The 26,166-nt window shown below is 36.9% G+C and overlaps 1 protein-coding gene across 2 annotated transcripts in view; it reads left to right on the plus strand.

Annotated features, from left to right (window-relative positions):
• Positions 1–26,166, plus strand: part of FAM193A (family with sequence similarity 193 member A) — a 46,847-nt gene that overhangs the window by 16,276 nt on the left and 4,405 nt on the right. Inside the window, exons 7-19 of one of the 2 annotated variants that reach the window (XM_026847142.1) lie at positions 66–210; positions 5,049–5,126; positions 6,689–6,801; positions 6,956–7,198; positions 9,142–9,295; positions 9,397–9,576; positions 12,569–12,820; positions 15,192–15,390; positions 16,647–16,919; positions 17,239–17,521; positions 19,738–19,924; positions 21,781–22,011; positions 23,842–24,682. In XM_026847142.1, coding sequence (XP_026702943.1) covers positions 66–210; positions 5,049–5,126; positions 6,689–6,801; positions 6,956–7,198; positions 9,142–9,295; positions 9,397–9,576; positions 12,569–12,820; positions 15,192–15,390; positions 16,647–16,919; positions 17,239–17,521; positions 19,738–19,924; positions 21,781–22,011; positions 23,842–24,682 — 3,179 coding nt within the window. The remainder of the gene's footprint in view (positions 1–65; positions 211–5,048; positions 5,127–6,688; positions 6,802–6,955; positions 7,199–9,141; positions 9,296–9,396; positions 9,577–12,568; positions 12,821–15,191; positions 15,391–16,646; positions 16,920–17,238; positions 17,522–19,737; positions 19,925–21,780; positions 22,012–23,841; positions 24,683–26,166) is intronic. The other variant, XM_026847141.1, reaches the window with a different exon arrangement.

A 26,166-nucleotide genomic window follows, 5' to 3' on the forward strand; every position in this document is an offset into this window, starting at 1 on the left:
GATTTTTATTTTTTTTTTCCCCAGTGAAATGCCTTTTCTATAACAACTGCTATTTGAACTTCTAGGCTTGGAACAACACACGATTCCTGTAGTGAAGATATGTATAGTACCTTGCTACAAAGGTATCATCAGCTGGAACAGGAAATGGGTCAAGTTGCTGAAGCATGGCTTGAATGCCAGAAAAGAATAGATGATTATGTTGATGAACAGGTAAGAATCATGTAAATAGTCTCAGGACTGATTATGTGGGGAGCAGCCCATGAAAGGCTGTGTCTCCAGTGAAGACTTCATAAATTTAATAAATATAATTTATTAAATATTACTTTATATATTTTATAAAATATTTGTATTAAAAATACAAAATATTTAGTATTTTCATCCAGATCTTTGAAGCAACAATATGTAACTTTTTCAGAGCAGAAAGGAACACTAACATACAAATACATAATGGTGATTGTACACAAACATGTCAAATGGAAATGGGTTGTTGTGCCATTGTTTAGAGATGGTCTTTGAACGTTTTTGAATTACTTTAGCCTGTAAATTACCCATAGCACAGTAATCTAAACTCTTTTATAGATGTCACTAGGAAAAGGTAGAAAAAGGGAAAACCAAAAACCCTTAAGCTTCCAAAATAGTAATTGCACTAAATGAAATTCAGAGAGATTGCTTCTAAAAACTATTGCATGTTACATAGGGTGATGATGACCTTTGTACAGCTGTCAAAATCAGAACTCCAGAATCTCACAACATAAATATGAGACCTCTGAAGTTATGCTTTTTTGATTATGCTCTGATAGCTCATTCTTCTGAGTTTGTGCTACATTTTATTAAAAAAATCATGTTGTTGTGCTAACTCCTACATTGTCAAGAGCTTAATTTTTGGAAAAATAGCTGTCTACTTTGCAAGTGGTTGGTTATAGTCTTCCAAAATTGCTCATGTGCTTTTTGTCTCATGTTTAAAGAACTTGAATTTTATTTTTTTTTTTTTAGAACACCTCAGGATAGAGTTTTGAACACTGCTTAGTTCAATCTTAAGTATACCAGAAGAAAGAATTTGTCTTGAAATAACTAAAGATACAAAATTTTTTTCTTGTATTTTGCAGTTTTATGAGCATTAGGAATATGGACATCCAGTTTGAGATTTAGTAATGCTATGTTATTCCTGCAGATAAAAACCATCGTCTTACAGCACACTGTAAATGTCCTTCAGAAGCTGTTCCCTGTGTTGAAGATTTAAGAGAATTTTTACCATTAATTTCAGTACCTTCAAGACAGAGACAGGACACGACTAATTTTAAAGATTATTCTGTATTTGGGGTGTGCATCTGTGAGCTATCAGTTAGGAAGTTTTCTGTTGGTCTGGCTACTTTTGTGCACCTAAATATTTGATTGTAGCTCAGTAACATTTCATCATCTCCCATTTTGTGCAACTGGTCATTTTCCCCATGGTGTCAGGGTGTCCTGGCTGGCTGATACTGCTTGTCCAGTAAGAAAGGGAGCACGGTTCATTTGTCATCATTCACTTATTTTTCCAAAAGATGGCATTTCTGTAGAGTTACATTCATATCAGACTCTGACTGGTTGATCTACAACACTTCAAAATCAACTTTTAACTTATTTTTCTGTATTTTTGTGTATCAGGCGACCATGGAACTGCCACAAGTACTGTCTTAAAGCATTTTTTTTATCTGCTCAGTGAAGCCTGTATCCTGATACAAACAAACCCTTCTCCCATTTGGGGAAACTTAATATGATGATTTCTTATTTCTAATGACCAAAAAAGCCCGCAAGGGGGAGTGTGTAGAGGAAACAATTCTAAAACCTAAACCATCAAATTGTCAAGGAGATATTTATATTGGCATTTATATGTAGAAAGAACATTGTCATAATTGTGCCTTAAACCTCCTGTTGGTGATAACCTGTGGTTAAACTTTCTTGATCAGAAATACATCATTCACTATGACTATCTTACCCGTATTTGCAGTGATATTTTTGTCATCAAGGTAGAAATCAGAAACCTGGCTACTATGGAAACTGTAGGTCTTAACAGTGAATGCAAGTTCTCTATTTGCTGTCTTTTCTTGGTTTAACAAAATTGTAAGGTTTTAGTGCTAGTGTGACAGAGGTTAGAAAGCAGACTGTCACAGAGAAAAACATTAGAATGGTCCTCATTTATCTACTATGGAACTCTACCAAAATTTTAGACAGCGTGTCAGCAGAGATAATTAATGGACCCTCCACTGCTGTATGTTATGTTACTTGTTCTTGAGTAAAAAAGCTAATAGCTTTTACAAGCAATACAAATGCTACTTTTTTTTTTTAAGACTGTGTAAGACAGCTGTGTCATGCAGACATGCAACTTAATACAATGATATGTGTGTATGCTGTAATAAAATTATAATAAGGGTTCGTTCCTATCAGCACCTGTATTCATCACATGTTAAAATCTAAGGAAGATATTTAGGATATCAAGAATACATGAGAGTTTAAATGTATTTCCAGATATTATTTTTCCTACCAAATTTAGACTGTGTTCAACTCGGGAGGTCCTAAATATATCTGGATCACTGTCATAAGGAATGGCTAGATGGTCATGTGTACTTTGTGTGAAAGTGTTTCCTTTTTTTTGTTGTTTTTTTACTGCTGGCTCCCACAGGAGAAAGGAATACAGGAATGCCTTTGCCTAGCTCCACAGGAGCCCAGGGAGAGCTTCTTGCTTGTGTCTTCATATTTGTGTGGAATTCTACCCCCCCACCCCAGTCCTTGTGAACTTAACAGAAAAAATAGTATTGTATGGGCATAATTGGATTTTTGTGTTTATGACAGCTATATAAATAAACATGTTTTTTGGGTGCTGAAAGTTTGTGATAAGAGGAGTTATTAGCTCTATTGAAACAAGCTAGGAAAATAGATACACAGGTGGAATTTGGGGTGCTCAAATGTGCTATTCATGTTTGATACACTTGAAAATTTGGAAGCAACAAGCATACTGTGGTGTATGTATGAACATCAGAGTTCTCACAGGTCATCTAGTGCTATGTGTCAGTTCTGACCAAACTGCTGGCTTTGTTTCATTATTAAATCTATTTCAGAATGGAAAAATACTTGTTCATCTGCTTGTCTCACTTTACCATGTCTTGTCTGATAGATCTCAAATACATTTTAGCCTCAAATAAACAGAGGAAGGAAGAGGGTAGTAGTGGACCTCTCTTCCCCATTGAGCATCAGTGGTAGCATATTCATTGCAGATGTGCAAGACTGAAGTGTAAATTTTTCCTTCTGATGTAATTTGAATTTATCTCCCACTCCCCAGCAGAGTTCTTGGGATGAATCATGTGTTTTGTGTTGCAGCTGCTTTGCTCTGCTGAAATAAATATTCTTTGGGGAAAAGAAAGAAAGGAGAGAAGTGATTTCCTATTATTTATGGAATTAGTACCTTAAGATACTTGCAGACATGGGGTATTGGAAAGGTTGTGAAGTTGGAATTAGGAAAACTTTAGTTTTGGCCTCTGTTCCCATTAATACTCAAGAGTACCAAGACTTAAACCATGCTGTTTTCTTTGACAGTTTCTTGGCAGGCTTGAGTAGGCAGCTCCCAGTTAATGCACTGGCTGTTTTAAATGTCATTCTTTGGCATTAAAGTCTTCTCTTATAATGTATAGTGAATGTAGGTGCTTGTCTTTTGATGGTGAGGATTCAGCTAGGTGACAGGGCACCTAAACCAGTGAGTGTTGCAGTGTTTAAATATACCTCAAGGGTTCTCAGAAGCTGATAATACAGTCAGGATGAAATTTCTAATGTTCTTGGCCGCAGACTCTGCGGTACCTTTTACTGTGTCTAAGAAATGGTACCAATGGTTCAAGAATATTTCATGCATGCTATTTTTTAAAAAAACCTACCCATGCACATGAAACTTATTTTTTGGTGTTAATGTAACCTCACTGGAGCAAGGAAAATCAAAATGCACGGTAGCAATTAGAATTACATGCCTGCTGATGGTTTCAGAAATTCATTAGGCAAAACTTTACCATTTAATACTGTTTCAAATCCCCAGCTTAGAATTTCATTTTTGCAAGTTAAATAATGATAATAGCAATAATACACTTAGGTTAATATTAAGACTTTAAACTTTTGACCAAATATGCATTTCTGGAGGCATGCTTTTGAAGAAGGGAAAAAAAAAAAGTTTGCTAGTCATGTAACCAACTGGGCTTGGCTCATATATCTTTATGAAGCAATTTTTTATATTCTACAAGGTGGTAGATTTTTTTTTAATTAAGTAAATGAAAAACTAACTGTGAAAGATAACCTAGATAGTAGTTTTTCCTCACTGAAGTAGTGGTTTGTTTTTTTTTTTTTTTAAATGCTGTAAGGTAAAACAGGAGAAGCTTTGTTCTTGCATTTTACTGTGTTAAAATCCATGGGAGATTTTGCATTCCGTCATAGTGAATTTATTTGCTAAATCAGAAAAATACCATTCATGTACAAAAAATAAGGGGCTCTGTGAATTTATGGTGATGTGATTCAGAGTAGAGTAATTGTTAAATATTTTTTCCAGCCTTAGATAAATCACAGGCATGAAATACTTTGAGGAATATAAGTGGCAAATAGTGTTAGTGTTGTAAGTTTTTTGACTCTTCGGGTGGTTCCACATTTGGTACATCAGAGTTTGCACTTGAGCCTGTTTTGAGACCTTGCCAAAAGTCCTGTACTTCTAGATTTTAATGGATTTTAGTGCATCTGAGATGTTGAGGATTTAGTGTCAATCACATTTTATTGAAAATGACATGAAAATATTTAATGAAAATAAATATTAATGTAAGAAATAACAGTGGAAATAATTGAAAAATAGTATAAATGAATATAAAAATCTTACTTTTAAATGACTCAAATGTTTAACATATAAAATACATTTTATATTGACTTACGTAAGTACTTTCAAAATTGTATAGACATGCTAGCTTTAATCAAACTGATAGACCAACTGACAACAGCATAGGTTTTCTATGATAAAATCAATGAGTTTTCCTTAAATTCTGTTTTAGATGGCAATGAAAACAAAGCAACGCATGCTAAAGGAAGACTGGGAATTTTTTAAACAGAGGCGTTTTATTGAAGAGCAGGTAGGATTTTTTTTTATATCATACTAAGTTATACTAATGCTTCATGTATATTTGTAAGATGCAAACATACGAGTGTATTGTACTAGGTCTGTGATCTAATTCTGCAATTGTGCCAGGCATGAACTTTGTTCAGCTAAAATACAGAGAAGCAAGATCTAAGAGTCTGTAATAATATGTAATCTCAGTAACTACAAGGTAAAAACATAAGCACCATAGTTTTAGGATTGAATACCAGGTGTTAAAATTCTTTATACAATAAAAGGGGAATTTTTAATGCCTTAGAGTGGGATCCAAAACAGCCAATACATTGAGCATGGAGCTGCCTTAATGTACGTGATGGGGAATAGTGTGCTTGAGAGTTTAACAAATTCTCTTGTGTGTGCAGGGCTAGGGTGGGTGAACCACAGTAGCAGGGCAGATGATTGCATCTCTTATGACTCTGGAGATGGAGTGGGGAAAAGGCTGAGCAGAACTATCTGCCTTTTATAAGCTGTAGCCAGAGAGGGGCCAGTAGAAGTTCCTACTTTTTTTATAAAGCTATTTGCTGTTTAAGACACAGTACCCTAGAAGTGTTCAAGTATCTATCATGCTTTCCATAAGAGTACAGTGTGACTCGGCTAGAGTTAAGACTGAAGGGGGAACTTCTCTGTTCCTGCACCACTGTGCAGAAAGAAATGCTAGTCATGAGTGAGAAAGAGTATGGCGGTGTATTTTAATAAATTTAAGATTAGATTGGCAATGTCTCAAAGTAGTCACCAGTAAGTACTACTTCCTGTAAGAAAACATAAATCTGTGTTAACCATGTCTTCAGAACATCTGGTACACAGGGCTCCTCAGAGGAATTGAGGAAGAATCCTCTTTTTCCTTGATCCTAATTGGGCTTAAGTGAGCTGTAAGTCTGTGGCTGCTTAGGTAAGGATCAGGTCTGGGCACCTGTAGAAGTGGATGCTTAGGCACACCCTTGATTAACCTACGGTTTGTAGGTATCTAATGAAATTAGGTACTTTCGGGATTAGGTCTCTGCCAGGTAGAGGTTGTTTGGATTGTTTTTTTTCATTAATGCTGTTGAGTCCTGTTTTGGGCAACTACTTCATTCCTTGAATCTATCCCACTGTGGTTACAGAATTAGTCCTAATTCTTTTTTGCAGGCGAAGGGTGAGTTTGCATTCTCTCTCCATTTGTCAGCAGTGTCCTTTTGCGCATATCATGTAACAAGACAAGAACTGCTCAAGTTTGGAGTGCATCCGCAGAAATACCATGCAAGATGCACATAAAATAAGTCAAGGAGAAGAACTTGGCCACTTTTCTATTTCACTATAGAAACATACTTTCTTTGAAGAGTTTCAGTGCTAAATATTTCTTACTTTGTATCTTTGAACTCCTTTATTTTTGCTCATGATGAAAACACCACCTTCATTAAATTATTCTGAATTATTCTGCTTTTAAAATATTTTGCCAAAAGAACTCTTCATGACTGTGTAACTTGTTAATCATGATGTGCCATTGAATTGTTAATGGAAAGACTTGCACCACTAAAACACTGCCTTTATAATTTACTTCAGCTTAATAACAAGAAAGCACTAGCTGGGGAGAACAACTTCACAGACACAATGAGACACATGCTGTCATCACGTTTGAGCATGCCTGACTGTCCCAACTGTAATTATAGAAGAAGGTGAGCTGATATTTTTAATATGAAATTGTAAAAAAATCATTAATTTCTTGTTTGAGGAAAAAGGAAATACATTATTGGAACAAGGAGTCTGGTTACTTCAATGAATGCTACTTAAATAAGGTCATAAAAGTCCGTAATCTCAATTCTTGAACAGATGTACTTGTGATGACTGCAGCCTTTCACACATTTTAACGTGTGGCATCATGGATTCGCCTATAACGGATGATATCCACATTAACCAGTTACCACTACAAATTGATTCTACTCCGGATTATCTAGCTGAGATTCGCCCACCCAGTATGTCTTCAGCAAGTTCAGGATCAGGTTCCAGCTCACCTATTACAATTCAGCAACATCCCAGACTGATCCTCGCAGATAATGGTTCTGCACCAACTTTGTAAGTTCTTTTTTCTGTTTTAAAATTTCGTAGTGAATTGAACTGAATCAGGCAAGTTGCACTGGCTGACTATCGTTATGTAATGCTAGTTTTGCCTCAGAAAATTATTTAGTAATGGTACTTTATTCAGCAGACCACAACTCCAGCACTATATGTTGTACAAACATAAATTTAAAAAAAAAAATAATCCTGTCAAGTTCTTGAGAAATTAAGATCTTGATTTAACAGTATTGCTCAAAGTGTGTATAGTAAGTATTTTCCTCCTTTGAGATTACAAGGACATTAGATACTGTTTTACTTCAGAGCATCATTTTAAAATCTCCCATTTTCTTAGAATGAGCAAGGGAACAAGTAATCTTTTCTTTGGGGGATGGTCATTTCATATGAATAAGTTCAGTTCCAAAAAATCCTTTATTAGGAGGCCTTTAGGATTGTTGCAGTTGTGTTTAACCTGAGATGCAACTATTTCTGATGCAAGACTATCAGAAGTCTGTGCCATCTTCTTTCTTTTATTCAGATCACAATGACAGTCAGATTTGAGGCGTTAGTCTAATGGTAGACTTCTGCCCCTTCCATTAATTCTGAAGGGTTAAAACTGCTGGTAGGCTGGCTTCTGTATGTGGTTAGGGTGCAGCTGAACAGCAGTCTCCTCTGTCATGTGATATTCTAAAGGAATATTTAGAAAAACCCAACTTGAATACTGATGGGAACACTAGTGAAGTACCTGTTAGTACAGTCAAGGAAATTGATGTTGGCATTCTGTGTTAATGTGTGATGAATGAGGACAGTGCAGATGTGTGGTATGTTTCCGATGAATATCATGTCACTAAGCTCAATTTCCTTTAAACATTTACCTTTGCATGTACTACCATCAGTGGTTTAATCATCTATAGCAGGAGTTTAGTTTCTGAACCCATTTGGGGATTGCTTGAAAACAGATTATGTGGTGGTACATTTAGGTGCATATTCTTAAATGTGTGGTTTGTGATTTCTGTAAACTCTCCTTAGTTTTGGTGCTGAAATGTCCAAAATTGTTCAATTTGTGTCTTCAGAAGCTTATTCAGTTGAATCCATGTATTATTTAAGAAGCCTATTTTCAGGGAAATACCACTGCTCTTTGGGGAAGGGCCATTTTATGTCTCATTATATCTGCTGTGTTTTATTTCCTCATTGCACATTTGAAATATGCCTAATGGTGCCATCATGTAATTAAATTTTGGCGCAGTATCTCATGGAATGCAAAAAGATAAAGTGCACAGTTTAAGAGCTCTGGATTGCTGTAGAAACATTAACTAACCAATCTTTGCAACACTTCCCTGGAGCGGGTAATTAAACATGCATGTTCTTTTACTAGCTGTCTATATGGAGAAAATTTCCATTAAGCATTTTAGAGCAGATTCTAAAAAGCACATAGATGTGGGGTTGTTTAAGAACTAATTCCTACTGAGAAATTTCAGGGTTAGTGTGATGTGTTCAATGTTCCCTACTTACTGTTACTGGTTTGACATTTAATGTATGGAAAAACCTGTATTTTATATTCTACTTTTTTCCACTTCACACTTTCTCTAAAGGAAGTCATTGGCATATGGCTTTTCTTATCAAATTAAAGGTCATCCATATCCTGCCATTATTAATTCCATAGATGCTTGGTCAGAAAACAGTGGTGGGAAAATATTTTACACAGAAATAAGAGTCTTACTTTCAATCCAGTCTGTTATTCAGGCATGCAACTGCTATATTCAGTAGGATGATATCGCAGGTTGCTTGATGTTACTTGCTTGAAAAAGCAAGTTCAGTTAAACAGAAGACAGTCCTTTGACTCCTAATTGGAACCTTTATACAAAGGATGCCCTCAATTTTGTTTCATTTTGGTGTTCTACCTGCTTTCACAATAGCTGAGGTTACTGAGCGCGGTGACTGATTAAAGCCTCTTTTCCCCTCAGTGGTAGTGATGATGAAGATGTTGCACCGTTATCAGCAAAATTTGCTGATATCTACCCACTGAATAATTATGATGACGCAGAGGTGGTAGCCAACATGAATGGAATTCACAGTGAGCTAAATGGTGGCGGTGAAAACATGGCATTGAAAGATGAGGTACAGCATTTACGGTGTCGTATCTTTTCCTGGCAGTTGGATGTGCTTGCTGGAGAAGGGTCTGTCCTTCACCTCTATGTTAATGAGTTAATGTTGTCCAGTCTCCTCAGGTGAGCAGTACTAGCAGCAGTTCCTCAGAAGCAGATGATGAAGAAGCAGATGGGGAGAGCAGTGGTGAACCACCAGGGACTCAAAAAGAGGAAATGTCTCTAGGAAAAAGGGCATTAAGGAAAGATGAAGCAAAAATGGATAGTCCACCACCTTCTTACCCCAGTCAGCAGGTATAGTAATCTAAAAGCAACCCTTTTAGTAAATTAATCTTTTAAACTTGGCTGCTCAAATGATAATAGAATACATTTACATCTTCAATTATATATTTGACTTCTAATATACTAAATTATCTAGCAGGTAGGTATGATACCTACATTACTTTTCAGCTATTTGTATATTGTCATAGATAATATCTTCCTTTAGTCAAAACTTAAAATAAATTATATTGAAGGGGAAAAAGTAACAGGGGAAAAAAATTATTCCTGTCTGAACGACTGAGAAACAGAATCTTAGAAGTGTTTCTGCTTGGACACTTGTGCTTGGTTGTTGTTAAATATTAATGTTGAGTTATTTGAAATTAATTGGGACGTGGGAGGGGGAACAGATGATGTGAGTACTTAGTTAATGGGCACTTTTAAATATTATATCTGAGGACTAAACTTCCCTGTTGAAACCCTATGTAGTTAAATCTATTGCATGACTTCTGGCATGGGTCTTGGGGTGCTTGATTTCTTTTTAAGTGGTTTAAGATTATTAAGCTCTCTACTGTGAGGTCATCAAACCACTCGGAGAACCATGCCTACAGTATCTGCTCAGTTTGTAGTGGTGTTTGGTTTAACAGCTGATCACCAAAGCAAAGCATCTGATGGACTTGTCTTTGTGACAATGTGGCTTTTAATCTAAATTACCCTGCAGCTAGAACACAGGCTCACTACTTTGAGAGAGAACATACCAGTCGCTTTTATTGCTTATTGTATAAAAGAACCCACATTGGAGGGGGCATCTTTGAGAGCTTAGATGACAGTCAGGTGTGAACTCCCATTAGATATTCCCCTGTGGTTAGGATGTTTGTAAGGCCTTCCACTGGAAGTATTTTTTCATGTTTTAAGAGTATTAAGCTGCTTTTCTTTCAGTGACTATGTTGAGATTTTTTTTCTGTGTATAGCTGACCAATGGCATAATACTTACATGGGCTGAGACCTTTGTCAAACTGGTTTGAAACTGAACAGATTCAGCATTTGTTGTGGAAAACTAAATGAGATTATGTAAGCCTACTTGCCTTAGGGAAGTGAACTAAAATACAAGATAAAAAGGCAGATTTAACCTTTCTCTTCTTTGTTTTCTGTGAGGAAAAAAATATTCTCAGATTTTTTCTGAGGAACTCAATGTTTGGGTTTTTTTAGCCTGGTTTTCTAATCAGAGCTGAGTATCTACCCTATAATGCTGCATTCAAGAGATAGATTTCACTGGTACATGTCACATACATTTGGGAAATTTTTTTTGGCATTATCTGCTGGGGTTGCTCATTTACTCAGTACCTTTATTTCTCTTTGCATTCCATTGCATGCTCAGTACTGAAAGGTTTGTCAGAATTGAATTTTGAATCCAACCATACTGTTTGACTTATCTTTTCATTTTCATTTGTTAGTAGATTAGTATTGGTTTCTTGATAATATTAATTTTTTTACGAGGTTATTTTTTCTTCTCTATACACCTAATTTGATCATTGTATTTGGTTTATGAAATCTTTGGTTGTTAAAATACACCTTGTGTCAAAGGCTTTAATGCTTTTATAGAATAATGGAGAGTTATTGTTTCTGAATGGAAGGCATATTTAAGAAGAATACCACCTGTCAATTCTGATGTAGAAAGCTGTTAGCTAATGTTGCTTTTTGGAAAAACATGTACATTACTGGGAAAAAGCAGTTGGGAAGTGTTCCTGGTATGGCTTCTGGTAGAACTATCTTCCAGTGAAATGTCAGATGACAGTGGCAGAAAGAAAGTGCTGAGCTGAGAGAGGGAAATGGAGCTGCTCTTACCTGGGGTGTTTTTCTTCCAGAGTCCTGAATCCTTTCGACAGAATAGAGGCTAATAATACCTCAAGATCCATAAAAGTTACTAATAAGGCATGGATTTCTCAGAATTCATGTGATTACAAAATTTTTTGTGATCATTGCCAGCTTCACAGAATCACAGAATACTTAAATTCAGAACAAACATCTGCAGATAGTCTAGCCCATCCCTCCTGCACAAAGCAAGTCATCTAGAGAAGGTCAGTCAGCACTGTGTCCTATTGGATTTTGAGTATCACCAAGGATGGAGGCTCAGAACTGCTGTCAGTAACATGTTCCACCGTTCAACCACTCTCACAAATAAATTCTTTAAGTTAGAGTGGAATTTCCTGTGTCTCAGTCTGTGCCCGTTTCCTCGTGTCCTTTCATGGGATACTAGTGAGAAGAGTCTAGATCTGTCTTCTTTACTCTCATCTTCCCCTCCCAGTCAGGAAACACACACTGCTGACACCCTTCTGGGTCTTCTCTCTTGAGGCTAAACAGTCCTAGCTCTCAGCCTCTCCTTGTATGGCAGATGCTTCAAGGTCTAAATCATCTTTGCTTCTTCACTGGACTCACTGCAGTATGTCCGTGTCTCTGGTACTGAGGAGTGTAGAACTGGACCCAGCACTCCAGATGTTTCTTACTGATGCTGAGTGGAGTGGAAAGATCTCCTCCCTTGACATGCTGGTGATGCTCTGCCTAATGCAGCTCAGGACTAATTCTAACTTTATCAGCTAATCAACTTATTACCACTTTCTACACATATGCTTTAATTTTTTTATAGTGGGGTAATTAATTGCCTAGTAACAATCAAATTCTGTCAAGGTTCCTATTCCTGTCTGTTCTTGATTATTTGTATCAGTATCTTGCTTGTTGTCACTGACAGTAGACATTAAATGTCTGTATAGTATGAAATACTGTCAATTTTTAGGGCATTCTTTTCTTAACTAAGATAAAGATACTCCACTAGTGCTTTTACTTCCCTACAAGGTTTTTCCATCGGTCTTAGGTGAAAGAATTCTGTGGATGCTCTGAAAATATTGATGTATGCAAAATGAAATAATATTAATGATTATTAAAAGAGGATGGAGCAAGTAGCTGATTTTACTGATTGTCAAGTAGATTGAAAAAGTTTTGGATTTTTTAAGTTATTTTTATTTTCTTACAGGCTGACCAAGGTCCAAATGCTTGTGAATGTCACGTTTGCAAACAAGAAGCCTCAGGTCTAACAGCGTCTGCACTTGCAACTGGACGCCTGGCTGCTGGCCACCAGTTTATGAATCCTGAAAAACCTGCACATCCTGCACTTCATCTTTATCCTCACATCCATGGACATATACCATTGCATACAATTCCTCATCTGCCTCGTCCACTTATCCATCCCACGTTGTATACAGCTTCTCCCTTTACACACAATAAGGTAAGCTTGATGGAGGAGGGGATGCATCCTCATCCCAGGAAAAGTACTGTACGCCTGTATAAAGCAGCATGACTGAGTATCAGTGAAATCATGACAGTTGATTTAAATTGTGATCTGTTTATAGTAGCCCTTTTGAAGGGAATAGGACAGATTGATAATTGGTGAAAGATTCATACAGAAGGGCTAAGGGTAGTTTTTTCAGGAAGACTGATAATTTCCCTACGGTGATTACAAAGCATGTGAAGTCAACTGAGACTTTAGTCAGTGTAATAGAACTAATTAAATCTTCATATGATATATATTGAAGTCAAAATTTAATATCCTATTTTGGCAATAAAATCCCAAGATTTCCAGTTCACAATGTTAGTGTTTTGGTTTGGGGCTTTTTTTTAAAAAAATTGAGGCTTGGGTGTCTATTTGTAAGGTTTTTATTGTGTGTTGAGAGAACTTGCTTTTTTGTAGGTTCTGCAAAATTGTTGTGACCCAAGACTTTTAAGTAGTAAGAGAAAGATGTGGAACAAGGATTGGGACCAGGTGACAGCTTTGCAGAAGTATGAGTCAAAATCAAGATTTAGTGGTGTTAGTGTGGTGGTGTTTCACATACTATTTAAATCAGTCAAATTGTGGGTGCTGCTGAAAGGAACAGAGTCTTTGTCATTAGGTACATATTCCTGTCATCTCTCTTTTGTGTAGTCCAGCAAGCCTGTGGTTGCCAGGAGAGTAGACTAGTTCACTAAGGTGACTATTACTTTTACTGTCCTTCTTCACATCCACTTTGTTTTTTCCTGTCTTATCGGTGTCCTTTCCTTACGTCTGTTGGAGTGCACCAGTTCCATAGCTGCGGTGTGCCAGCCTGCCATTTCTCAACAGCCCACTGCTGTTCTTCTGAACCCCCTTAATTGTTGTACCCCATCTTCTGCCATCGTTTCAGAGCTCTTTTTACATCCCTTACAGCAGTCAGCTCAGGCTCCCATCCATCTACTCAACTTCCCATCCCTGATCTCTGCTGTCTTTCCTTTCAGAAGACTTTGTGTAGTAGAACATCTGCAGCGTACTGTCACGGTGCACCAGAAGCCCCATGCAGAGCAGCGGGCTGCGAGCATTGACTGCCTTTGTAATGCAGGCCAGCTCTATCAGTTCTGGCACAGCACCTGAACCAGCTGGGCTCCATGTATATATGTTGTGCTGGAGGTGCGAAGACATGTGGAAGCTGAAGTTTGAGGGAGCTTTTGTCTTTGAAGAGCCAGCTGAATTCCACAGAGCTGGTAGTGAATGACCTAATAAGACCTGTTGGATCAGGCTTGGTTTATCATAGATGAGCTCTTCTGCTCTGTGAAGTTTTTCTTTGTACCCATGTATGCAAGTTTTCTTTAATGCAGGTTATTCCAGCCCCTCCCACTTTCATTGTTAGTCAGATAATCAAAATCCTTCTGTACAGAAAAAGGAGATTGGGTATATAAGTAGTTTGCTTGGCCATGACTGCTTAGACTTTCATGTCTGAAATGGACATTGGACTCAGCTGATATTTATATCATCTATATCTACTTTTATGTAGCTTTTCATTGCATCAAATCTAGTGCAAAAATAGAACCAACTTTTCCTTGTTTTTTTGAATGTAATGCTTGCATTGCCCAAGGTCTCTGGGAGAAAGTTAACTTTTTAGAATGTGAATAAATAATTTCAACAAGGAACGAAATGGGGTGATCCGGAACAACTTGCCTCTATGAAACAAGAAAAAGTGTGTTCCTGTTTTTCTTTCCCACCTGCTTCTTAAAATTAAAGGGTATATTCCTTACCTGTTAAGTTTTAAGTAAGAAACCTGTTAATACATGGAGGTGGAAAAAGCAGAATAATGTAATCAACTCATGGTTTCAAATAATAAGTGTTCTTTTTCTACTGTGCATATTTTCAATCCTGAAGTGTCTGTAATCCCTTTATCACAATTGTCTTATGTGGTAATGATTATCATGTCACAGAGGATTGGTTTTGGCAGCTTGGGCTTTGAAATGTAATAATTCCTAGCAAGTTCTACTTTCATACAAATACTGTTTTTAATTAAAATTGACAGCAATATATGTATACATATTAACCCATGTATTTTTGGAGAACATTTTTTTTGTGTTTGTCAGTTAGCCAAATCTAAAAGCAGTGTTTGTGATTTATAAAATAGACTGTATGTGCATGTGTGTATATAATATATTATCTGCATTAATAAACAACAAACCAGTCTTTTCATCATTCTGGAGATATTGTTTATTATGCTTTTTATAATGCCTTTCACAACTGAAACACTATGATTTGAATATTGCTGTTGGAGTGACTGTGTAAGCAAACAGAATATTAATGAGGAAAATACTCTTTATTTTTGTAGGCATTACCGCCAGCTCCAGTTCAGAATCATACAAACAAGCATCAAGTATTCAATGCATCTCTCCAAGATCATATTTATCCAAGCTGTTTTGGGAGCACTCCAGATTGGAATAGCTCTAAATTTATAAGTCTTTGGGGATCAGAGATGATGAATGACAAGAACTGGAATCCTGCTACGTTTTTGCCTGATACAATTCCTGGTGAGGATTTGTTACTACTTCACACTCACTAGTTAAAAGCCTTATGTTTTGAAATGGGAGTATGGCACTTTTTTCCAGGAATGGTAGGACTCATCACCTTCATTTTATAAAATGGAATTCTGGAAGAGATTTGCTCCCACTTCTACTGTAGTGGGGCTGAAAATTAAGGATGCTGAAGACAAAAGAATAGCATGGTATTTTTCACTTATGGTCATTGTAGAGATAATCTTTGTCTTCAGAAGTTTAGGGTTGCAAAGAAATGGGAATTAAGGGGAAACTTAAATAACTTTTGGTCTTCTGCCACAAAGGCCTGCTCTTTTTCTACAGGGTCATGAAAGCACTGGTGATATGGCATTACATCCTACTTCTTATAATGCACAGAGATAACTGTGTTGTCATGCAAAAAGACAGAGGCATAAATCTAGCAAAAGATTAATTTAATCTAGGAAGCCTTTGGAAATACTAATGGTTGAAGTGAAAAAGAATAGAGAAGAAATAACAGATATCTTTCCATTCATATAACAGCAAATACTAAAATTCCTTTTTCATACAAGTTAAATAAAACAAAAAAGGAAAGCTTGGTTTTGTGTGTCAGCTTTTTTTCAGATTGATCTCCTGCTAACTTCTGTCAAGCTACTACAGTGATATTTAAAAGGAAAGGCATTAAAACCTCCAGAAAACTTCCCCAGTAGGGTAGCTCATCCATTTACAAATGTAGTTATGGGTAGCTGTTCCAACAGATGGTTAGTGGCAAGCTTGTGTGGAAGGTCTATCGCAGAGGTGCTACTGTAGTTGGCTGGAGTTTCAAATAAGTAAAGATAAGACTTATGATGTTATATTGACAGAAGGATATGTTGTTTCTGCTTATAATTGTTGCATGGCTAACCTGGATTTCAGATACTGAAGCTTACGTACTTAGCATGCAAAATGGTGTCCAATTTTAATTTTTAAATTATAAATGGATAAAGGTATCTGTAGCACCTTTGCTGCTTGTTAACACACATTTAGTAGTGTTCTTAAAATTTTAACTTTAAGGTTCCTGACTTCTGCTTTGAGACCTCTTAGCACTTACTGTTACAGCTATATTTTTGGGAGAAGAGAGAAGGGGGGGTAAGGAGGATCACTTCACTAATCCTACCAAGCCAACACTAACAATATATCCTTGCTTGCCTGCATCTAAATTATTGAATGTTTAGTTCTAAATGCCATAAAGACAATTCTGTGATTCTTAATTACTACATGTATTTCAATTTAAGGGAGTGATATATTAGCACCAGCACTCTCAGAAATAAGATCTGAAGCACTTCCTACTACATCTAGCAATGAAGCAACAGCAGTTACTGACAGCAAAGAGAAAAAAAATGCTGCAAAGAAGAAATGTCTGTACAATTTCCAGGATGCCTTTATGGAAGCTAATAAAGTTGTCATGGCAACCTCTTCTGCCACTTCTTCTGTCTCCTGCACAGCAACTACAGTGCAGTCAAGCAGCAACCAATTCAAAGTATCATCCAAGAGACCTTCTTCGATAGGTAAGGCTTTGTAATTCACATATATCTTAGTAACTGACTCAAGTACATTTAGCTAACTATAAAGATCTATCTGTGTTTATTTTAATAATATTATTTATACATGATTTTTGCAATTGCTCCTCTTCTTACTCTTGAGTTACAGTCTCTCTACTCCTGGATTAAAGACCTTGATGTTAGGGTTTGGAACTGGTAATAGGAAGGTATTGAAATACTGCTGATTTTTACAGAAGCTGAGAACATCCAGCACTTTGATGGTTTGGGTAGTTAATGGAGACTTATTATTTTTAATTGTAAGAGGTTTCTTTTTGCCCCAATTTAGGTGAAGTGTTCCACAATATTAATAAAGAGGACCATAGACATTCTGCACCAGTTGCACCACGAAATAGTCCTACCAGTTTAGCATCCCTTCCTTCGCTGTCTCCCGCTGCACTGTCTCCAGCCTCTACACCACATCTTCCAAATCTTGCTGCTCCTTCTTTCCCCAAAACTGCTGCAACAGCCCCTGGATTTGTGGATCCTCATTCAGGTCTTTGTCCTACTACAGTTGCACCTCCCACTTCTACCACAGACAGCTCTGTAAGTGCCCCACCAAGTGTTTGCAGGTAAGTTTGTTGTTGTAATTGTTTATTTCTCCAGTAGAAAGGGACTAAAATACATATACCTTTTCTCCTTTGACAGTGGTCGTAGTGTGAAAGAAGAGCTGTCTCTGTTTACAAATGAGACAGTTCAGATACTTAGTATGTAACTTAGGTGAGACTTAACAAATACGATTTCCCTTGTAGAATCTAGTTACTGAGTTTAGAGGCTTGAAAACAAATGTTTGCTCACCTTTAGAAATGTAACTAGAAGTTACATTGAATTTCTTAATCTGGGATAAATGACACAAGCTCTGTTCTTTCTTAATGTCATTGCTGCAGAGGCACAAACCTGTTGTATAATGTATATGTTTTCTGTCATTTTGACATTACATAGCATGCAGGAATGAAAAGCAGTGCAATTGTAAGGAGTCTGTAGACAGATTTAGCTCAAACTATAACAAGGTCATACATGGTCTTGAAACCTGCCACGTAGTAACGCATCTTCCTGATTACACTTAGGACTCCTTAGGTATCAGTCCCACCATTTATACAGTGGTTGTAACGTGGAAGGATGTTCTGATATCCAAAGGTTTTCAAAGGTCTTGAAGGTTGGGAGGAGTTTGGTGGAGCTGTCTTATGGTAGTGTTCTGTATTGTGGCAGACTGACAGTGGCGCCAGCTCTTTGATGTCTGAAGAGTGTAGGCATAATAATAAAGCAGTTGAGTCATTGCTTTAAGTACTCTGACCTGTAGGGCTGTGGTCGTGGCTGCTATGAGTGTAGTCTCCTGGCTACTGCAGTAGTTTTCAGAAAATGATGTGAGATTTAGGCAGAGTTAGATAACTGCATACCTGAAGTGCTTCTTAAAAACACTGTTATTTCTGATATCAGCTGATTTTATTGATTATATCACAAAATGAGTAACTGTTCCTTCATGCTCAAGAAATCATTGCAGTTTTGTAAAGACACTTCTTACCTACTACAGGGAGAGAATTGAATATAGGTTATTTAATGCAATAGAAATCCCGCTTTTATTATCATCTCCAGGTGCTAACATAATAAAACAATTTTAGTTCATAAGGAATGAACTGTGAGAACCCAGAAAAAATTGTTGCAGTCTATATGAATTGGTCATGTACTACAGTGCAAAAAAACTGCTTTATGCTCTAGTCTTTCAATCTAGTGACTGAGCAGCAGAGCTAATGAAGCCTTGGTTTCTATGGAGCTGTGTCTGTTACTCCTAGCACATGCTACCCCACCGTGCTGCTGGGTACTGTAATGCCTCCCAGCAGGCAAGAAACAGTGATGCAAGGGCTGATTGAACTGAGGAGTCAGAATGTTTGCACTGACTGCAGCATTTCCTGTTATGTGCAACAGTTTTGCATGCTTTTCCCTGACTAGGGTACTGAAGCTGAACAATTTTTCATTCTGTCATGGTCACTAATTCTTGAAAAATTTACAGGGGGAGGGAAGGAGGAAGTTAGAAAGAGGATTCACGTACATTTTGCAGATAAGATGGATTATGGCTTGTTTTCACCTTTCTAACATAAGAATAAAGAAATATTAATGCTAGATGAGTAGATTTTTTTTTTTTAAATATTTTTGAAGCAAGATGACATGAGTTTTAGAAGAACTGGACAGTGCATATGCTGGGTGCAGTTATGGCAAGCTCTGGAAGGAATAAACTGCTGTGTACCTGATTATTGAAGAGTCACGATAGTATTTTCCCTGGAAAATCAAGGTGCAAACAGGGTAATGGGAACATTATGGTTTTAGCCAACCTTGAATTGTTTGGGTTTTTTTAAGTCAAGAGCTTGAAAATCTACCTAAAACCAGGGGATTTTAGTAATAAATTGAGTGCTTTGTAACTGCACAGCTCTATTCAGACCACAAGTGATGAGCTGGGCAGCAGTTTCAAAATTGTTCCGTTTAAAAAAAGCTAGAATCACTACTTCTGAAACTATTTTCCCTGTTTAAAGGCAGGAACACCAGTTCCAAAGCTCATTCTGTAGGCTGCTCATTCAGTGAGTCACTAAGTGAGTTTTTATAAATTACTTTCCCGTGTATCGTCTTGCTGTTTGGTTTTGAGCATCTCCATTTGAGGGCTTTAGGATTTGATCTATCATTGGTGGCTATTGTCCCAGCCTGAGAGTCATTTTCCTGGTAGATGTGGTTTTTTCAGATACCTTACTGAGTTTATAAAAACTTGAGGTTTTTATAAGTTTTTCTTAATTTAACATAGTGATCCTGATTGTGAGGGCCATCGCTGTGAGAACAGTAACACGTATGATCATCAACAGTATGATGGAGAGGAGAGCCAAGATGAAGACAGCTGTTCAGAGCATAGCTCCAGTACCTCAACATCCACAAATCAAAAGGAAGGAAAATACTGTGACTGCTGTTACTGTGAGTTCTTCGGCCATGGAGGAGTAAGTTGTTGGATTTTAAACTGGTTTTATTTTCTTTTTTGTCACTTACTCATCATTGACTGCATGTGGCTTATCAGACTGCAACTAAGGGGGTGGTACTGGAGCTCATTCAAGAGAGGTAGTAAAAGGAGCATGGTTAGAAAGTAATTTTCCTCTTTAAAATAAAGAATTGAAACAAACTGTTCCAGTTGAAAGTAATTCAAGGGCAATAAAAATGACTAAAAGATTTAGGAAGCAACTGACTTGGATAAAAGATACCATGTTTGACTGAAATGGCATGTGTGCATGTGGAGCGTTGAGCCATTTAAATAACTTTACAAAATTCATGCACTCATCTTTAGTACTGTAATTATAAATCATGTGATGAGTTTGGGTAAAAGTACATTTAATATAGGATTTTTTTAAATGTTCGTAGAAATTTATGATCCATTCTCCCATCTGTAAAAATAGCAGTTCCTGAAGTATTGACTTTAAATTGATTTTAAAAAAAAAGAAAGAAACTATTCTTACCTGAACTTCTGAACTTGGGTGGTGTATGTTTAAATTATGCTTTTATCAAAGGAAAACCCAAACTGCATTTTCCCTGTTTTCAGTATTACAAACCGTTTTCTTTACTGGTGCATTTTGATAGGCACTGACTTGTATTTGTATTTAAGGGTTGTTTTGAGGAAATTTTGAAGTTCTAAAGCATGCAGGTTATACAAAATCTTTTCCCTTATGTTTCCTTATGTTATTTTAATACTTAACACTGACTGAAGGATCTTTAACTTCATACCAGTAACATGTCTGCTGATTTCTTGTAATCATATCTTTTCACTTGCACAAATGAAATGCTAAAAGCTGTTCATTTGCCTCATTACATTTTTTTCTTAAGTTAAAATTTCATTGTTCTGATGGCCTCATTTGTAAATCTCTGTATAGTCTGGCTTAATAATCAGTTAACTAGTAGAATTCGAGTGTCTGGCTTTTTTTCCTATTTGAAGTAAAAGCTCAGTTTCTTGGCCGTGTACTGTTTCATCTTAAGGCTTGAAGTGAATTAAAAGCCCCTGCTTGTGGCTGAAAGGGGCAGGGAGGGTATCCTGTTTCTTGTTGCATGTTGCCATCATGTCCATGATTGATCTGTCTTTGATAGTCATCTTATTGCACAGTAAGTGACTTAGTTTGCTGAAATGGCAAAATGCTACACATTTTTTAAGTTAATAGGCTTTGTTTTGCTGGTTTAATGAGTTGAACTGGTGTAGCTCCAAACAGATGGGCACCAGATCTGGTGCAGGAAGGGAGAGGGTAAGGCAGCAGCAGGGGAGGAGGAGTGAGGAGTTGAGAGGCAGGAGCAGTGGATGGGAATACAGATGTGAAACATGACACAAGGATTCAACTTGCAGTGTTAAGTTGTTGATGTGACTCTGCTGGAGGTATGCTGGCACACTTCAGTGCAGGGTAATCAGGCCTTCACAGTTAGCCTAGAGGCCTGTGTAGCCTAAACTCTGAAACAGACTTCACAAAAATGGAAGAAGCAGCAAATGTCTTCTCCTTTCAAATTTTCAAATGTGGTATACTGATCACAAGAGAATATGAAAGTCTTTCTTGCTTTTAAAGGTATTTCTTTGTCTTCTCACTTTTGCATTTCTCCACAAGATCAGTCATTCTTTCAGTTGGAAAATACAGTTCACAAGCTAGCATCAAGTCTGACAGGTTTGTTGCCTCTTAAATACACCTTTAGGTACACATACAAACAAAAAGGAGTTTGATATTCAGGTTTGGACCTTCCAAGTTACTTGAAGGTCTCTAAAATTTCAACAGTATTAGGTCAGTGAAATTTTTGCATTTAGTCACTAAATTTGTCTCATGTCCTTCAGCCTCCAGCTGCACCAACCAGTAGAAATTATGCAGAAATGCGAGAAAAGCTTCGTTTACGTCTAACAAAAAGGAAAGAGGAACAGCCGAAGAAACCAGATCAGATCTCTGAAAGGGAAAGTGTTGTTGACCATCGAAAGGTGGAAGACTTGCTCCAATTTATAAACAGCTCTGAAACCAAACCAGTAAGCAGTTCTCGGGCAGCCAAGCGAGCCAGACATAAGCAAAGAAAGGTAAGACATAAAAGTATGTTGATCCTAGACCTCATGTTTTTGATTCTGTATACCATTGTATACTGATTTTACAATAATGGTATAATTGTTTTCTGTGTAGTTTGGTACACTGCCTGACTGTATATACACAGCTAGCTTACCTGCTCTGATGATATGGAGTTATGTAGCAGACTGGGAAGATTCCTCACAGTGTCATTGTCATGTTTCATTGCAAGTCAGCTTTATATTGGAATTTTCCACATTCTAGAAAGCTGTATCTAAGTGTCAGAAGTGTTAAGAATTTGATTGTTTTGTAGAATTGACATTTAAAAGTGGGGCAAGTTAGGAAACCAGTTTTTCCTCACCATTATCCCAGTACAGTGTTTCTGTATTGGGTTAATGGTTATGATAAAGTATCTCTGTAGGAAGCCAAGAAACATAAGGTCAGTGGTTGTATGAGAGAGGAAAAGTTGAAATTTGGTATTTTTAGAATTATTGTGCTGGGCGTCTTGCCATCCTGATTGAAAGTTCTGTAGCACATGATGACACGAAGGTCTATACCAAGCCACAGTGAAGTGGCAAGCTACAGAGATGGGGCAGGGAACTAAAAGTTACAGGTTGATTTCAAATAGAAATTTGCAAAAACATTTCTGAAGAAACTAATGTGTAACAGTGAAATTACTTTTTGAAAACAGTATTTACTGAAATAATCGAGAAAATATGTATTTTTAAGTTGAACAAGCAGAAAAATAACTTTTCTTACTGCAATTCAATTATCAGCCTTAGGTATAAAGTACAAGGCTAATGAGATTGGTTGCTGAATGTTTTTGAATTCTGTTAAGCACTTGTGTGACTGCACTGTAAATATTTCTTGTTTGTAGATTTCCTTTGCTGGCACTAATTCTGTATTCTTTAAATACTTCCATGGGTTTGGAAGACCTGAAGTTCACAAGTTACATTCTTTATGTTCATGTTATAGCACTATTCATCAACTTGTGGTCTCAGCAAGTTATTTATAAATAAAATTCACTTTGCTCCTGCAATGCAATTTAAGCATAAGAAGTGGAAGATTTTCATAGGTTGTTTTGCATTACTTCTATAACAGAAGTAGTAATCCCGTACAGGCACTTCTAAATGTGCAAGCAAATAAATGGTCTCGATTGTTTTCAGTGTACGACTTTTTCATTTTGATAATGATGCAAGATCAATGCTGCACAGCTAAGTTTTAGGCATTTGCAGTAATGGCTAGAAAAAATCCCTTTTGTCTGTTTCATTTGGCTAATGAACTTATGGCTTTTGACAACAGAAATCTTTACTATCCATATTTTTGACAGTTTTTTATGTGACTTTAATGTGATTAATGTTTTGCTGTAAAATGTTTTTAATGATTGCTCTTCCTAATGTTCATGAACACTGAAACAGAGCAACTCTGCTAGCATAGCAGAATAGGTAAACAATGCAACATAATGGAAATCTGAGTTATCTGAGTAAGACATGCAGTTGTTGAGAATGAAGCTGAATGTTTTGGTTTTCACTATTATTTTGTGGTTGTAGAAAACTTTGATAAGGAGTAAGGCTCAGCAGTATCAAAAAGAACATCAATGGTTGGTATTAACAAGTCAAATATATTACAGAAGCATAGAAAATAGAAATATAGGAAGGATTTTTAATGTGCTTTAAAGGGCAACTTTTGTATCAATAGTATTTGCTTGTTGTGCAGACTTCTGGATTAAGTGTTCATATGTTAACATCCTAGGATTTATAATGTTCATAGAGAAAAGTAGCAATAATCCTAAAAACTATTATTCCAAAAATATTTGTCACTTTCAATAAAATGTTGTTACTTTGTAGCTTGAAGAAAAAGCTCGACTTGAAGCAGAAGCCAGGGAGAGGGAGCATCACCAGTTGCTTGAGGAACAGAGGCGGCGTGAGGAAGAAGAAGAGGAGAGGCTGAAACAAGAATTACAACGGCTTCAAGAACTTCAGCAGTTGCGGGCTGTAAAGAAAAAGAAGAAAGAGCGAACAAGTAAAGACTGTCAGAAGGTGGACATGCTTACTCGAAACTGCCAGGCAGTGAAGGAACCTGTCCCAAATTCACCCGAAGACATTCAGAATGGTACACTTGAGCAATCAGAAAAGATAGAAACCTCCAGTTCACTGTCAAGACATGTGAATCATACAGAACAGAGGCCAGTTTCAGAGACAGGCTGTGAACTATCCAATCCTGTAAACACTAGAGACTCAAAGCTGCTTTATCAGAAAGAGGGGAGTGTAAAGCAGCATGAGCCCCTCTCTTTTCTGCTTGATATTATGCATCAACATAAAGAAGGAAATAGCAAACAGAAACTAAAGCAGATAAACAAACCATGTGCTGAACAAGTGAAAAAGCCTGTTGAATCTCCCAAAGCAGCTGAGATTCAGGTTAAAACAAGAAACCAAATAGAATCCAAAGCAAAAGCAGCAGAGCTCCCAACACTTGCAGAACCTAAAAAAGAGGAGAAGAAATTAAACAATAACAACAAAAAGCAGTTGAACCACGTAAAGGAAGAGAAAGCACCTGTAACAAGTGAATCCCCGTCACCAAGTGAACAGCAACAAAATAATAAGCTAATACTTGCAGATTCTCCTCAACCAAAAGGCAAGAACAAGAAAAACAAGAAGAAAAAAGGGGACAAAGTCAACAATTCAATTGGTAAGTGTATAATAAAGTTGAAGTTTTGAAAGTTAAAGCTTTGAAAGTTTGTGGGTTTTTTTTATTGTCACCACCTCAGTCTATAAGTTTGAAATCTTTATTTTCAGCCATTTTTGCCAATGTAAATTAAAGAAACAGAAAAAATGGTGTCAGGAAAACTCAAGTCATTGTAATTATAACAATCAGGAGATGTATATAGTTTTAGGAAAGAGGTATAGGATGCTTTAAAGTGTGAATAAGCTAGCATATGCTGCTGGTTTTGTATGAGGTTTTTGTTTAAGAAAGCCAGTGTCTTCTATAAAGCCTATTCTTTTAAAAGCAGGATTAGGAGTATAGTCTAAAGTTGGTCTTACTCTGATCAAGGAAAATAAGGGGATTTTGTAACCAAAGAATGATCATTCATGCATAAACATACATTTTCTCAGTGGAAATAATTCCTTTCATGTATTAATTACATTAACAGGCAAGTAAGTAAATACAAAAATTAACTTATTAGTTTTTATTTGTCAGAGTGAAAATTTACAGTGGGATGTTAATTAGTTGATATTAAGTGTTTTCTCCAGATGAACATTAGTTTGTGCTAGTAAGCAGATTTTTTATTTGTCTGATAGAAATAATAAAACCATAGAAGATTGAGTTGACTCAAGCAAGTTGCACTTGCATGATTTTCTTCCCAAGGTATTTTTTTGTTTTCCTGAAAACATCTAACAGCTGATACCAGAGCAGAGAAGCGCATGCAGTGCTAGCTGGTTGGCTTTGTCAGCACACTAATGAAATTTCCATTCTCAGGCACCAGTTTATTCCTGCACATGCTTCGTCCCTACTGGGACTGCCAGTTGGGATGGCAGTTTTGTGGTATGAACATCTGTCTGCTCAGAGCACCCGGTCTTTCCTCTGGGATCACCCAGTAGCTGAGTGGTAACGGTGCATAAATTAAATGTTCGTTCACCAGAATGACTTAATATTGCAGTTCTCACTGCCATTCTGTCTGATAAGCACATCAAGATACAAGACCTTTGGCAGTCTCTGCCAATGTTTCTGAATACTTAGGTTGATTAAGCTTTGTTTATAAAACTGTAAACCAAATTCCTGGTTGTTGCAAGTGCTAGGTGTAGAGCCCAACTTTTGTTGTTTCATGGTTTGGTTGAGTCAGCCCACCAGTCTTTCTTTTTAACTCTTATGTTCAGTGTTTCCATTCCATGTCAATCAGTGATACAGCATTGACCCCTTTTTACTGATACCTTAGTTCTTGTGCATACTGTATGGTGTGTTTGTGTTTTTGTTTGGCGGGGAGGGGGTTAATTTACCAGGGAGGATGTACTCCGGTAATTGGAGAAAGACAAAACTCTGGAATTAGGAACAGAAAGAGAAGACTGAAGTCATTTAAAGGAGAAAATATGGAGGGTGTTTACTTTAGGAGAATGCAGGTAGCTTCCTGTATCTTTTCATCCTCCCTGCCCCTCACCACTATTTTCTGCTGCTTA

This window comes from Athene cunicularia (genome assembly GCF_003259725.1).
Source record: "Athene cunicularia isolate RWA chromosome 4 unlocalized genomic scaffold, athCun1 chr4_part1, whole genome shotgun sequence".
Lineage (NCBI taxonomy): Eukaryota > Metazoa > Chordata > Aves > Strigiformes > Strigidae > Athene > Athene cunicularia.